This window comes from Mercenaria mercenaria, chromosome 10 (assembly GCF_021730395.1).
Source record: "Mercenaria mercenaria strain notata chromosome 10, MADL_Memer_1, whole genome shotgun sequence".
Classification (NCBI taxonomy): Eukaryota; Metazoa; Mollusca; class Bivalvia; order Venerida; family Veneridae; genus Mercenaria; species Mercenaria mercenaria.
The window spans coordinates 29,572,274-29,586,114 of record NC_069370.1 but is presented as its reverse complement, the minus strand read 5'-3'; the positions used below and the strand labels follow the sequence as shown (position 1 = coordinate 29,586,114).

Genomic DNA, 13,841 nt, shown 5'->3' with positions numbered 1-13,841 from the left:
GAGGGGTACATTCATCACCTTCAGTGATAGCTCTAGTTACAGTTTACCATAGATCTAGGGAAAAATTCCTTGTTAAGACAGACAGAAGTTTTGTACAGTCATAGAAGTAAAAGATGTATATACATGTTGCTTACAGTGAGTATATTAGACTGTAGTGTGGAAGTTGAAGCTCTCCAAATTTCTAAATCATACAGTTTATTTCATTGTGTAGTTTGGGACCAGACCAAGTGCAGTAGATTTAGATGGTTGTGGTATGATGCTACAACTTTCACCCCTTACACGGAGGAAACATCCTACGAGAACTCTATACTGGTGCAGCAATCTGGGGCTCTGGCACTCAGTTCACTCACCCATGTGATGAAATCTCTCACTCCTAATGCTAAGGGAATCTTCTTACTTCTGGCCAGGTACCAGCTAGAGTATAAAGATAGTACAAATTATATTGGTAAGTATTATTATTTTCTTGTTAGACTTCTCACACCAATGTTATGGTTGGCTGAATACAAATCACTGGATTCTAATTACTGGGGATTTGATACTCATAATTTCTCCACAAAAACTTATGGTTTGCAATTATATGACCTTGGCCTTTTTAGCACACTTAAGCACAAAGTGCTCATGGTGAGCTATTGTGATCACGCTGTGTCCCGTCGTCTGTCCATTCTTCCCGTCCGTCCATCAAGTTATCCGTCCGTCGTCAACAATTGTGTTTTAAATGACATCTCCTCCAAAACCATTGAATGGATTTTGATGTTCCTTGGGTGGCCCTCTGCCAAATTTTTCAAACGGTTTTGCTTGGTTGCACATACGGGCTGCGAGAGCTAAAAATAGAAAAATCTTCAAACAACGTCTAGGCCTACTCCTAAATTGATAGTCTGATTTTGAAATATTTTCACACAAATGGTCCTTATGTCACCCTCTACCAAGGTGGTTAAAATTTTACCGATTTGTCAAAAAACATGGCTGCCAGGGGGCTTGGTCACCTTTCCCTATATGTATATGTATACTATGTTCCAGAAGGCAGAATTCTTGAAACATAAATCCTTGGTTAAAATTTTAGTAGTCTAAATACATTTGACTTGATGGAAATGTAGAACAGTAGGTACATTTGGTGTTGGTTGTTTGTTCTATTTAGCTTCTCTTGCCTACATTTGAAAGTGTTTTACTTAAGGGAAGTGATTGTTACTGTTTTAGAATGACAGGTGTTCAATTATTAAATGTCATTTTGGATAAAGTAGTTGTTTGTGACCTTTCTGTCCCATAAACAGACAGTCTTCCTAGGAAGGTGTAGTGCCCACCCACTTAGCTAAATAGGGTGAGCGCTGATATACGGATCACAGGGTCATGAGTTCAATCCCCAGGCAGGGCATAAGTTCTCCATGACAACTTGATAAAAGATATTGTGTCTGAAATCATTCATCCTCCACCTCTGATTCACCCGCCCGCTTAGCTCAGTAGGTAGAGCGTCGGTCTACGGATCGTTGGGTCGCGAGTTCGATCCTCGGGCGGGGCGTATGTTCTCCGTGACTATTTGATAAACGACAATGTGTTTGCAATCATTAGTCTTCCACCTCTGATAATTCATGTGGGGAAGTTGGCAGTTACTTGCGAAGAACAGTTTGTACTGGTACAGAATCCAAAAACACTGGTTAGGTTAACTGCCCGCCGTTACATGACTCAAATACTGTTGAAAAAAAGAGCGTTAAATCCAACACAAACAAACAAAATCCACCTCTGATTCATGTGAGGAAGTTTGCACTTACTAGTGCAGAAGGTTTGTACTGGTACAGAATCCAGTTTCAGTTGTGTACATACAGCATAATTATGTCAGACATTCTTCTCTTGGCATTTTGGTTGTGTACATACAGCTATAATTACGTCAGACATTCTTTTGGTTTTTAGGTTGTGTAAATACAGCTATACTTACGTCAGACATTCTTCTCTTGGTATTTCGGTTGTGTACATACAGCTATAATTATGTCAGACATTCTTCTCTTGGTATTTTGGTTGTGTATATACAGCCATAATTATGTCAGACATTCTTCTCTTGGTATTTCAGTTGTGTACATACAGCTAAAATTATGTGAGACATTCTTCTCTTGGTATTTCATTTGTGTACATACAGCTATATTATTGATTATGTCAGACATTCTTCTGTTGGTATTTTGGTTGTGTATATACAGCTATAATTATGTCAGACATTCTTCTCTTGGTATTTTGGTTGTGTACATACAGCTGAAATTATGTCAAACATATTTCTCTTGGTATTTCAGTTGTGTACATACAGCTATAATTATGTCAGACATTCTTCTCTTGGTATTTGGGTTGTGTATAATATACAGCTGAAATTATGTTAAACATGTTTCTCTTGGTATTTCAGTTGTGTACATACAGCTGTAATTATGTCAGACATTCTTCTGTTGGTATTTTGGTTGTGTACATACAACTATAATTATGTTAAACATATTTTTCATGGTATTTCAGTTTTGTACATACAGCTGTTTTATTAATTATATCAGACATTCTTCTCTTGGTAGTTTGGTTGTGTATATACAGCAGAAATTGTGTTGGACATATTTCTCTTGGTATTTCAGTTGTGTACATACAGATAGAATTATGTCAGACATTCTTCTCTTGGTACTTTGGTTGTGTATATACAGCTGAAATTGTGTCTGACAGTTTTCTCTTGGTACTTTGGTTATGTACATACAGATAGAATTGTCAGAAAATTCTTCTCTTGGCAGTTTGGTTGTGTATATACAGCTGAAGTTTGCAGACATTCTTCTCTTGGTACTTTGGTTGTGTATATACAGCTGAAATTGTGTCTGACATATTTCTCTTGGTACTTTGGTTATGTACATACAGATAGAATTGTCAGAAAATTCTTCTCTTGGCAGTTTTTTTGTGTATATACAGCTGAAGTTTGCAGACATTCTTCTCTTGGTACTTTGGTCGTTTATATACAGCTGAAATTGTGTCCGACATATTTCTTTTGGTTGTTTGGTTGTATATATGCAGCTGAAATTGTGTCAGAAATATTTCTCTTGGTAGTTTGGTTTTGTATATACAGCTGAAATTCTGTCTTGCATTTTTCTCTTGGTTGTTTGGTTGTGTATATATACAGCTGAAATTGTGTCTGGCATATTTCTCTTGGTTGTTTGGTTGTGTATATATACAGCTGAAATTGTGTCGGACATATTTCTCTTAGTAGTTTGGTTGTGTATATGCAGCTAAAATTGTGTCAAACATATTTCTCTTGGTAATTTGTTTGTGAATATACATTACAGCTGGAATAATATCAGATTTTGTACTTACATATGGAATTATGTCAGACATATTTCTCTTGGTATTTCAGTTGTGTTAGAGATATGATATTTTTAATGGATATCTATGTTTATGTGTTTCAGGCATGTCACTGCAAGAGTTGTATCAGAGATGTAGAGAGTCATTCCTCGTGAACAGTGATCTCACATTACAAGCACAACTGACTGAGTTCAGGGACCATAAAATGATCAGATCAAAAAAGGTATGTGATTGTGTTTGTCCAAATAAGTTTTGTGTAGATGCTGATGACTTTTTTTTCCTGGCTGGTCAGAATTCTTCCCCTTCCTTCCCCCAAATCCATTGTGAAGGAGAGTGGGTGTATTATTTTGCTCATGTTAGTCAGTAGATTACACCAGGTAGGAAATGGTTTCCTCCCAATAACTGGTGAAAGCTTGGACCTACAGAGGTCAAAGTTTACAGGATGATTGCCTGTGGTCAGTAGATGGCTCTCTCTAGGGGTCAGAAGGCACTTTGGACTGGAAACTGAAAACTGTTGCCTCATAATACCTGGGTAAATAGTCAAACTTTAAAGGAGAATTGCATGTGGTCAGTAGAAGAAGTTGTTCACACAGTTTCCATTCAGTAAGTGGAGAAGGCATGGGCTTGGGGCTGTCAAAATTACAAGCAATAAATAATTATGATTTTTTTACGATTTTCAGAGCTAAAAGTCAACATTTTTGTCATTAATTAGAAACTGACTGGGATATCTTACTGAAAATTTAAATTCTGATTTTTCAAAAGGTATTATGTTTTCAAGAAGAAAATACTGCAGACTAATAATGTTTTAGTTGAAAGTTGGACGTCATGAAGACGGCTGTCGTTGGTTAGAATGTGTTTAAAACCCTTAAACATTGATAAAAGATGAAACATGCCAGGTATCAGTGTGTCAGCTTTGGTTCAGCAGTACACAGCGAATACGATTTTAACTATTTTTCAAAATTTGAGGTGTCAGGGCGAAAGTAATCTAAATGAATATAAATAAAGAAACACTTTCAGTATCACTCGTTGATTAATTTTGAAGTTATGACTAAAGTCTACGTTTTTAGCTCACCTGTCACAAAGTGACAAGGTGAGCTTTTGTGATCGCGCGGTGTCCGTCATCCGTCGTCCGTCCGTGCGTCCGTAAACTTTTGCTTGTGACCACTCTAGAGGTCACATTTTTCATGGGATCTTTATGAAAGTTGGTCAGAATGTTCATCTTGATGATATCTAGGTCAAGTTCGAAACTGGGTCACGTGCCATCAAAAACTAGGTCAGTAGGTCTAAAAATAGAAAAACCTTGTGACCTCTCCAGAGGCCATATATTTCACAAGATCTTCATGAAAATTGGTCAGAATGTTCACCTTGATGATATCTAGGTCAAGTTCGAAACTGGGTCACGTGGGGTCAAAAACTAGGTCAGTAGGTCTAAAAATAGAAAAACCTTGTGACCTCTCTAGAGGCCATATTTTTCACAAGATCTTCATGATTATTGGTCAGAATGTTTACCTTGATGATATCTAGGTCAAGTTCGAAACTGGGTCACGTAGGGTCAAAAACTAGGTCATTAGGTCTAAAAATAGAAAAACCTTGTGACCTCTCTATAGGCCATATTTCTCAATGGATCTTCATGAAAATTGGTCAGAATGTTCACCTTGATGATATCTAGGTCAAGTTCGAAACTGGGTCACGTGGGGTCAAAAACTAGGTCAGTAGATCTAAAAATAGAAAAACCTTGTGACCTCTCTAGAGGCCATATTTTTCAATGGATCTTCATGAAAATTGGTCAGAATGTTCACCTTGATGATATCTAGGTCAAGTTCGAAACTGGGTCATGTGGGGTCAAAAACTAGGTCAGTAGGTCTAAAAATAGAAAAACCTTGTGACCTCTCTAGAGGCCATATTTTTCAATGGATCTTCATGAAAATTGGTCAGAATGTTCACCTTGATGATATCTAGGTCAAGTTTGAAACTGGGTCACGTGCGGTCAAAAACTAGGTCAGTAGGTCTAAAAATAGGAAAACCTTGTGACCTCTCTAGAGGCCATATTTTTCATGAGATCTTCATGAATATTGGTCAGAATGTTCATCTTGATGATATCTAGGTCAAGTTCGAAACTGGGTTACGTGGGGTCAAAAACTAGGTCAGTAGATCTAAAAATAGAAAAACCTTGTGACCTCTCTAGAGGCCATATTTTTCATGAGATCTTCATGAATATTGGTCAGAATGTTCATCTTGATGATATCTAAGTCAAATTCGAAACTGGGTCACGTGGGGTCAAAAACTAGGTCAGTAGGTCTAAAAATAGAAAAAACCTTGTGACCTCTCTAGAGGCCATATTTCTCAATGGATCTTCATGAAAATTGGTGAGACTGTTCAGCTTGATGATATCTAGGTCAGATTCGTAACTGGGTCATGTGCGGTCAAAAACTAGGTCAGTAGGTCGAAAAATAGAAAAACCTTGTGACCTCTCTAGAGGCCATATTTTTCAAAAGATCTTCATGAAAATTGGTGAGAATGTTCACCTTGATGATATCTAGGTCAAGTTTAAAAGTGGGTCACGTGCCTTCAAAAACTAGGTCATTAGGTCAAATAATAGAAAAACCTTGTGACCTCTCTAGAGGCCATATTTTTCAATGGATCTTTATGAAAATTGGTCAGAATTTTTTATCTTGATGATATCTAGGTCACATGTGCTCAAAAACTAGGTCACTATGTCAAATAATAGAAATAACGACGTCATACTCAGTTGAACACTGGGTCATGTGGGGATAGGTGAGCGATTCAGGACCATCATGGTCCTCTTGTTTTAACAACCAATGTATTTAGAGATGCTTTGAGACCATTTACTTTGTTCAAGTGATCGGTAGATTTGCATAGAAAAAGGATAGAAGATTCGCTCTGTTGTTTAGTGTTAACATAGGCTATCTAAGTATGTCTCCCGCCACACAGTGGTGTGGGAGACATTGATTTACTCCAGTCTGTGTGTGTGTCCGTCACAAAGCTTGTCCGCATTCTTTAAGTCGAACATTTCTCATCCGATTTTCACCAAACTTAAACAAAATGTGTCTGAAAATAAGACCTCGGCCAAGTTCGATAACTAGCCAAATCGGTCCAGGCGTATTGGAGTCACGGCCCTTGAAGATATACACTTAAATGCGTCATTTGTCGATCTCACTTTAAAAAAAATCAAGGGGGAGGATACTCTGCGTACTATGAATAAGGTCCAAGCTACACACCTGACTTTTTAGCTCACCTGTCACAAAGTGACAAGGTGAGCTTTTGTGATCGCGCAGTGTCCGTCGTCCGTCGTCCGTCCGTCCGTCCGTGCGTCCGTCCGTCCGTAAACTTTTGCTTGTGACCACTCTAGAGGTCACATTTTTCATGGGATCTTTATGAAAGTTGGTCAGAATGTTCATCTTGATGATATCTAGGTCAAGTTCGAAACTGGGTCATGTACCGTCAAAAACTAGGTCAGTAGGTCTAAAAATAGAAAAACCTTGTGACCTCTCTAGAGGCCATATATTTCACAAGATCTTCATGAAACTTGGTCAGAATGTTCACCTTGATGATATCTAGGTCAAGTTCGAAACTGGGTCACGTGCCTTCAAAAACTAGGTCAGTAGGTCTAAAAATAGAAAAACCTTGTGACCTCTCTAGAGGCCATATATTTCACAAGATCTTCATGAAAATTGGTCAGAACATTCACCTTGATAATATCTAGGTCAAGTTCGAAACTGGGTCATGTGCCATCAAAAACTAGGTCAGTAGGTCAAATAATAGAAAAACCTTGTGACCTCTCTAGAGGCTATATTTTTCATGGGATCTGTATGAAAGTTGGTCTGAATGTTCATCTTGATGATATCTAGGTCAAGTTCGAAACTGGGTCATGTGCGGTCAAAAACTAGGTCAGTAGGTCTAAAAATAGAAAAACCTTGTGACCTCTCTAGAGGCCATATATTTCATGAGATCTTCATGAAAATTGGTCAGAATGTTCACCTTGATGATATCTAGGTCAAATCTGAAAGTGGGTCATGTGCGGTCAAAAACTAGGGCATTAGGTCTAAAAATAGAAAAACCTTGTGACCACTCTAGAGGCCATATTTTTCATGGGATCTGTATGAAAATTGGTCTGAATGTTCATCTTGATGATATCTAGGTCAAGTTTGAAAGTGGGTCACGTGCCTTCAAAAACTAGGTCAGTAGGTCAAATAATAGAAAAACCTTGTGACCTCTCTATAGGCCATATTTTTCATGGGATCTGTATGAAAATTGGTCTGAATGTTCATCTTGATGATATCTAGGTCAAGTTCGAAACAGGGTCATGTGCGGTCAAAAACTAGGTCATTAGGTCTAAAAATAGAAAAACCTTGTGACCTCTCTAGAGACCATACTTGTGAATGGATCTCCATAAAAATTGGTCAGAATGTTCACCTTGATGATATCTAGGTCAAGTTTGAAACTGGGTCACATGCCATAAAAAACTAGGTCAGTAGGTCAAATAATAAAAAAAACTTGTGGCCTCTCTAGAGGCCATACTTTTCATGGGATCTGTATGAAAGTTGGTCTGAATCTTCATCTTGATGATATCTAGGTCAAATTTGAATTTGGGTCAACTGCGGTCAAAAACTAGGTCAGTAGGTCTAAAATTATTAAAATCTTTTGACCTCTCTAGAGACCATATTTTTCAACGGATCTTCATGAAAATTGGTCAGAATTTTTATCTTGATAATATCTATTTCAAGTTCAAAACTGGGTCACATGAGCTCAAAAACTAGGTCACTATGTCAAATAATAGAAAAACGACGTCATACTCATAACTGGGTCATGTGGGAAGAGGTGAGCGATTCAGGACCATCATGGTCCTCTTTGTTTATAGAAGTTTTCTTTTTACTTATTTTTCAGAGTATAGATGGTGTGGAGCACCTACACATTCCTATTGATGAAGGAACATTGAAAGAATTTGTTGATGAGCATGGAGAAGACTGAATAGGAAAACAGTTTTGTGTATAATAACAAAATAGTTAAATTACAAAATAGTCAATGTAACAAAACAGTCAATGGAGCAGGAAATAAATTGACCTTTATATCAATTTTGATGTAACAAAATAGCTTGTGTAACATAATGCTTTAGCTTAACAAAATAGTCACATAACAAACGGCCAGTAGAGCAAGACTGACATTGTTACAAAACAGTTAATACAGTAATAGCATGGTGTTGAAACGTATAATGAGACGATATCAAAACAGCAAATGTAATATGAAAGTATGGTGTAAGGAAACAGCCAAGACAGTTAAATGGAGGCCAGTAATGACTGTTAAAGGAGTTGGATACATCCATTCATCAAATATATGAGGTGTAGCATGAAATTTATAAGAACAGAATTTATGATATATAATGGGATGGCGTTGTCTGTTCTTGTTAACATAAAGCAAAAAGTGTATCATCCATGGCTTTCAAACTTTACAGGATGACTAAGTACCACTTGATGATCTGTATTGTTGGTCAAAACGCAAGGTCATAGGGACCCTACTTAAAAAAAGTCTACAAAGTATTGTCATTTGATTGTTGGCATTGGTTAAAATCTTTTATGTGGGTCTACCTTTTCTCAAAAACTAAAAGCTATAGTGATGAAGCTTTATACAAATTTTTGTCATAACTGTGTTAGTATGAAGGTCAGGAATTATAACTCTTTCCTTGCATATTGCCTTACTTGAAGCACTTACACACAAGCTTTGGCACCAGCATTGTTCTTGTTTTGTTTCCAAGCTGTTAAGTTGGACAGTATGATTGCTGTAGCTTAGAAACTACATGATGACTAAGCACCTCTTGTGGAGGATATCTATTGTTTATGGAGTAAATATGTCAAGGTCATAAGTCATAATGCTTTGATATTTTACAAAATGATCAAGTACCACTAGAGGAACACTCCTGTTGCTTCAAGGGTTGGTGGCTCAAAACGTCAAGGTCACAGGGGCCTAACTTAATTTCTGGTAATTTTTTTTAAATTTCCGGGCTCTAAGTCATTATATATTACTACAGCTGATGACTTTGCACGACTTAAAGGGAATTCCTATAGTTTTTTATGCGCATCTTTCTGCGCAGCCGACACTTTCTATGGAAAACTGAACTGAAGTCAACATTTGTTGAAACATGTTACAGACAATCTTAAATATGATGAATCTTGAATGAAATAACATTTTTGATAAGTTTTATCAGTAATCAAATGTTGATACTGGTTTATGTTGTATTGACAAGTATCATGCCTGACAGGTATCTTGCTATTTTTGTGGTTGTGTTTTCACATCGCATTTTAGTACAAAGACAGTGTTGTTCATATAATGTAAGATAATTGACTTAGTACTGATAAGACAATATCACCTTTCAGATTATTTAGTATTAAATTATAGAAAGAATTAAGAATTTTTAAAAAAAATTTTTAACTTTTAGCAGATGTACATGTAATCAATTTGGCCAGGTTCGCGCCATTTCCGTCCGAACAGGTGTTGTATTCTAGCGGCCTTAACATAAAATTTAGCCTGGTGACCCATACATTTTTAGCCATTTTTATGCTCACAATACAATTATCTATACACAAGAAAAACAGGAAAAAATTCTATGAAAGAGTTTTTTCAAACTTTAAAAAAATATTCTTCACTATGGGTATTTTTCATTGAAAAAAGTTCACAAAAGTAAATATGAAACAATATTTTTTTTTTTCATTTGTGCCCATTATTGTAAGGATAGAGTATTACAAATATGACTGTGATATCAAATAAGTATATAATAAAACCTGTAAAAAGAAAACAACCGTATTATGCTGTCTTGATGTATATTTTGGTTGGTATTTATAAAAAAGCTGAAAATTATGAAAATGTTGAAAAATCGCTGGCAGTTTCAGCAACAGTGGGTTTGTTCAAAACAATTTTTCACAAAAACAAGCCTGGTGACCTATTGTTTTTATTTGTTCATTGTTTTCAACACAAATTTTCCTATCATATATGTGATTTTAAAAAAATTCTATGAAAGGAAAAAAACTATAGGAATTCTCTTTAAAGAGGTTCTTTTTAGGGCTATGGTTACAGGGATACCACGCTCCCCACATTATAAACTTTGGTTTAGTTTCTTGATATTGTATCTTAGTATCTTCATCACCCTCTCTCTCCCTATGCAGTTGGCCCTGGCCATTTCTCTGCTCCTTCACTTGTTTCTCAGAATCCTATTTCCCTGCCATCTATCACTGCTGTCCTCATCCCATCCCCCAAAATAATTGCTGGCAGGTCTTGTTTTGATTGCTCTGTCCAAACAGGCATATCATGTTCCGTTAGGCGGAACTCTTGTTGGCTTATATAACTTAGACAGTTATCTGACAAGGGATGTAACATGACAGATTGATAAGTATGTTGTGCTGACTTTTGCAACAACAGCATTGTAAAGGAGCACTGTAAAGAATAACACCCATACCCAGATGTGTTCAGTATATCACACATACACCCAGATGTGTTCAGTATATCACACATACACCCAGATGTGTTCATTATATCACACATACACCCAGATGTGTTCAGTATATCACACATACACCCAGATGGGTTTGGTATGTCAAGCATACACCCAGTATGTTCAGTATATCACACATACACCCAGTTGTGTTTGGCGTTTCAAACATACACCCAGATGTGTTCAGTATATCACACATACACCCAGAAGTGTTTGGCATTTCAAACATACACCCAGATATGTTCTGTATTTCACACATATTCCCAGATGTGTTTGGCATTTCAAACATACACCCAGATGTGTTCATAATATAATTTTTCACCCAAAACTAAAATGTGGTTGACTGTTTACTTGGACTCATTGTATTCACTTTGTTCATACATTATAAGATATATACAATAGATATGTAGATTTTCCTTTTTTAGCTCACCTGTCACAAAGTGACAAGGTGAGCTTTTGTGATCGCGCGGTGTCCATCGTCCGTCCGTGCGTCCATAAACTTTTACTTGTGACCACTCTAGAGGTCACATTTTTCATGGGATCTTTATGAAAGTTGGTCAGAATGTTCATCTTGATGATATCTAGGTCAAGTTCGAAACTGGGTCACGTGCCATCAAAAACTAGGTCAGTAGGTCTAAAAATAGAAAAACCTTGTGACCTCTCTAGAGGCCATATATTTCAAAAGATCTTAATGAAAATTGGTCAGAATGTTCACCTTGATGATATCTAGGTCAAGTTCGAAACTGGGTCACGTGGGGTCAAAAACTAGGTCAGTAGGTCTAAAAATAGAAAAACCTTGTGACCTATCTAGAGGCCATATTTTTCATGAGATCTTCATGAATATTGGTCAGAATGTTTATCTTGATGATATCTAGGTCAAGTTCGAAACTGGGTCACGTAGGGTCAAAAACTAGGTCATTAGGTCTAAAAATAGAAATACCTTGTGACCTCTCTAGAGACCATATTTCTCAATGGATCTTCATGAAAATTGGTCAGAATGTTCATCTTGATGATATCTAGGTGAAGTTCGAAACTGGGTCACGTGGGGTTAAAAACAAGGTCAGTAGATCTAAAAATAGAAAAACCTTGTGACCTCTCTAGAGGCCATATTTTTCATGAGATCTTCATGAATATTGGTCAGAATGTTCACCTTGATGATATCTAGGTCAAGTTCGAAACTGGGTCATGTGGGGTCAAAAACTAGGTCAGTAGATCTAAAAATAGAAAAACCTTGTGACCACTCTAGAGGCCATATTTCTCAATGGATTTTCATGAAAATTGGTCAGAATGTTCACCTTGAAGATATCTAGGTCAAGTTCGAAACTGGGTCACGTGCGGTCAAAAACTAGGTCAGTAGGTCTAAAAATAGGAAAACCTTGTGACCTCTCTAGAGGCGATATTTTTCAATGGATCTTCATGAAAATTGGTCAGAATGTTTACCTTGAAAATATCTAGGTCAAGTTCGAAACTGGGTCACGTGGGTTTAAAAACTAGGTCAGTAGATCTAAAAATAGAAAAACCTTGTGACCTCTCTAGAGGCCATATTTTTCATGAGATCTTCATAAATATTGGTCAGAATGTTCATCTTGATGATATCTAAGTCAAATTCGAAACTGGGTCACGTGGGGTCAAAAACTAGGTCAGTAGGTCTAAAAATAGAAAAAACCTTGTGACCTCTCTAGAGGCCATATTTCTCAATGGATCTTCATGAAAATTGGTGAGAATGTTCAGCTTGATGATATCTAGGTCAGGTTCGTAACTGGGTCATGTGCGGTCAAAAACTTGGTCACTAGGTCGAAAAATAGAAAAACCTTGTGACCTCTCTAGAGGCGATATTTTTCAATGGATCTTCATGAAAATTGGTCAGAATGTTTACCTTGAAAATATCTAGGTCAAGTTCGAAACTGGGTCACGTGGGGTTAAAAACTAGGTCAGTAGATCTAAAAATAGAAAAACCTTGTGACCTCTCTAGAGGCCATATTTTTCACGAGATCTTCATGAAAATTGGTGAGAATGTTCACCTTGATGATATCTAGGTCAAGTTTAAAAGTGGGTCACGTGCCTTCAAAAACTAGGTCATTAGGTCAAATAATAGAAAAACCTTGTGACCTCTCTAGAGGCCATATTTTTCAATGGATCTTTATGAAAATTGGTCAGAATTTTTTATCTTGATGATATCTAGGTCACATGTGCTCAAAAACTAGGTCACTATGTCAAATAATAGAAATAACGACGTCATACTAAGTTGAACACTGGGTCATTTGGGGATAGGTGAGCGATTCAGGACCATCATGGTCCTCTTGTTAGCTCACCTGAGCACGAAGTGCTCAAAGGTGAGCTTTAGTGATAGCCCTGTGTCAGTCGTCCATCGTCAACAATTTGACTGTTAACACTCTAGAGGTCACAATTTTGGCCCAATCTTAATGAAACTTGGTCAGAATGTTACCCTCAATAAAATCTTGGACGAGTTTGATATTGGGTTATCTGGGGTCAAAAACTAGGTCACCAGGTCAAATCAAAGGAAAAGCTTGTTAACACTCTAGAGGTCACAATTTGGGCCCAATCTTAATGAAACTTGGTCAGAATGTTACCCTCAATAAAATCTTGGAAGAGTTTGATATTGGGTCATCTGGGGTCAAAAACTAGGTCACCAGGTCAGATCAAAGGAAAAGCTTGTAAACACTCTAGAGGTCACATTTTTGGCCCAGTCTTAATGAAACTTGGTCAGAATGTTACCCTCAATAAAATCTTGGACGAGTTTGATATTGGGTCATCTGGGGTCAAAAACTAGGCCACGAGGTCAAGACATTTATGACCATATCTTAATGAAACTTAGTCAGAATGTTAATCTTAATGATCTTACAGGTCAGGTCATCTGGGTAAGGTGCGGGGTCAAAACTAGGTCAGGAGGTCAACAATCAAGAAAAAGCTTGTTTAACACTCTAGAGGCTATCATTTAGGACGACTGTATCTTCATGTTACTTAGCATGTTATCTTGTGAATCTTTAGGTCACGTTCTGAATCTGCGGTCATGTCG

General features: G+C 37.1%; 1 protein-coding gene across 1 annotated transcript in view; it reads left to right on the top strand.

The window, feature by feature from the left end:
* LOC123559563 (origin recognition complex subunit 2-like) overlaps positions 1–13,329 on the top strand; it is a 62,737-nt gene extending 49,408 nt beyond the window's left edge. Inside the window, exons 10-12 of the mRNA XM_045351495.2 lie at positions 212–445; positions 3,408–3,526; positions 8,209–13,329. Of these exons, the coding sequence (XP_045207430.2) occupies positions 212–445; positions 3,408–3,526; positions 8,209–8,292 (437 nt within the window). The 3' untranslated portion in view covers positions 8,293–13,329. The remainder of the gene's footprint in view (positions 1–211; positions 446–3,407; positions 3,527–8,208) is intronic.
* Positions 13,330–13,841: the final 512 nt, after the last annotated feature.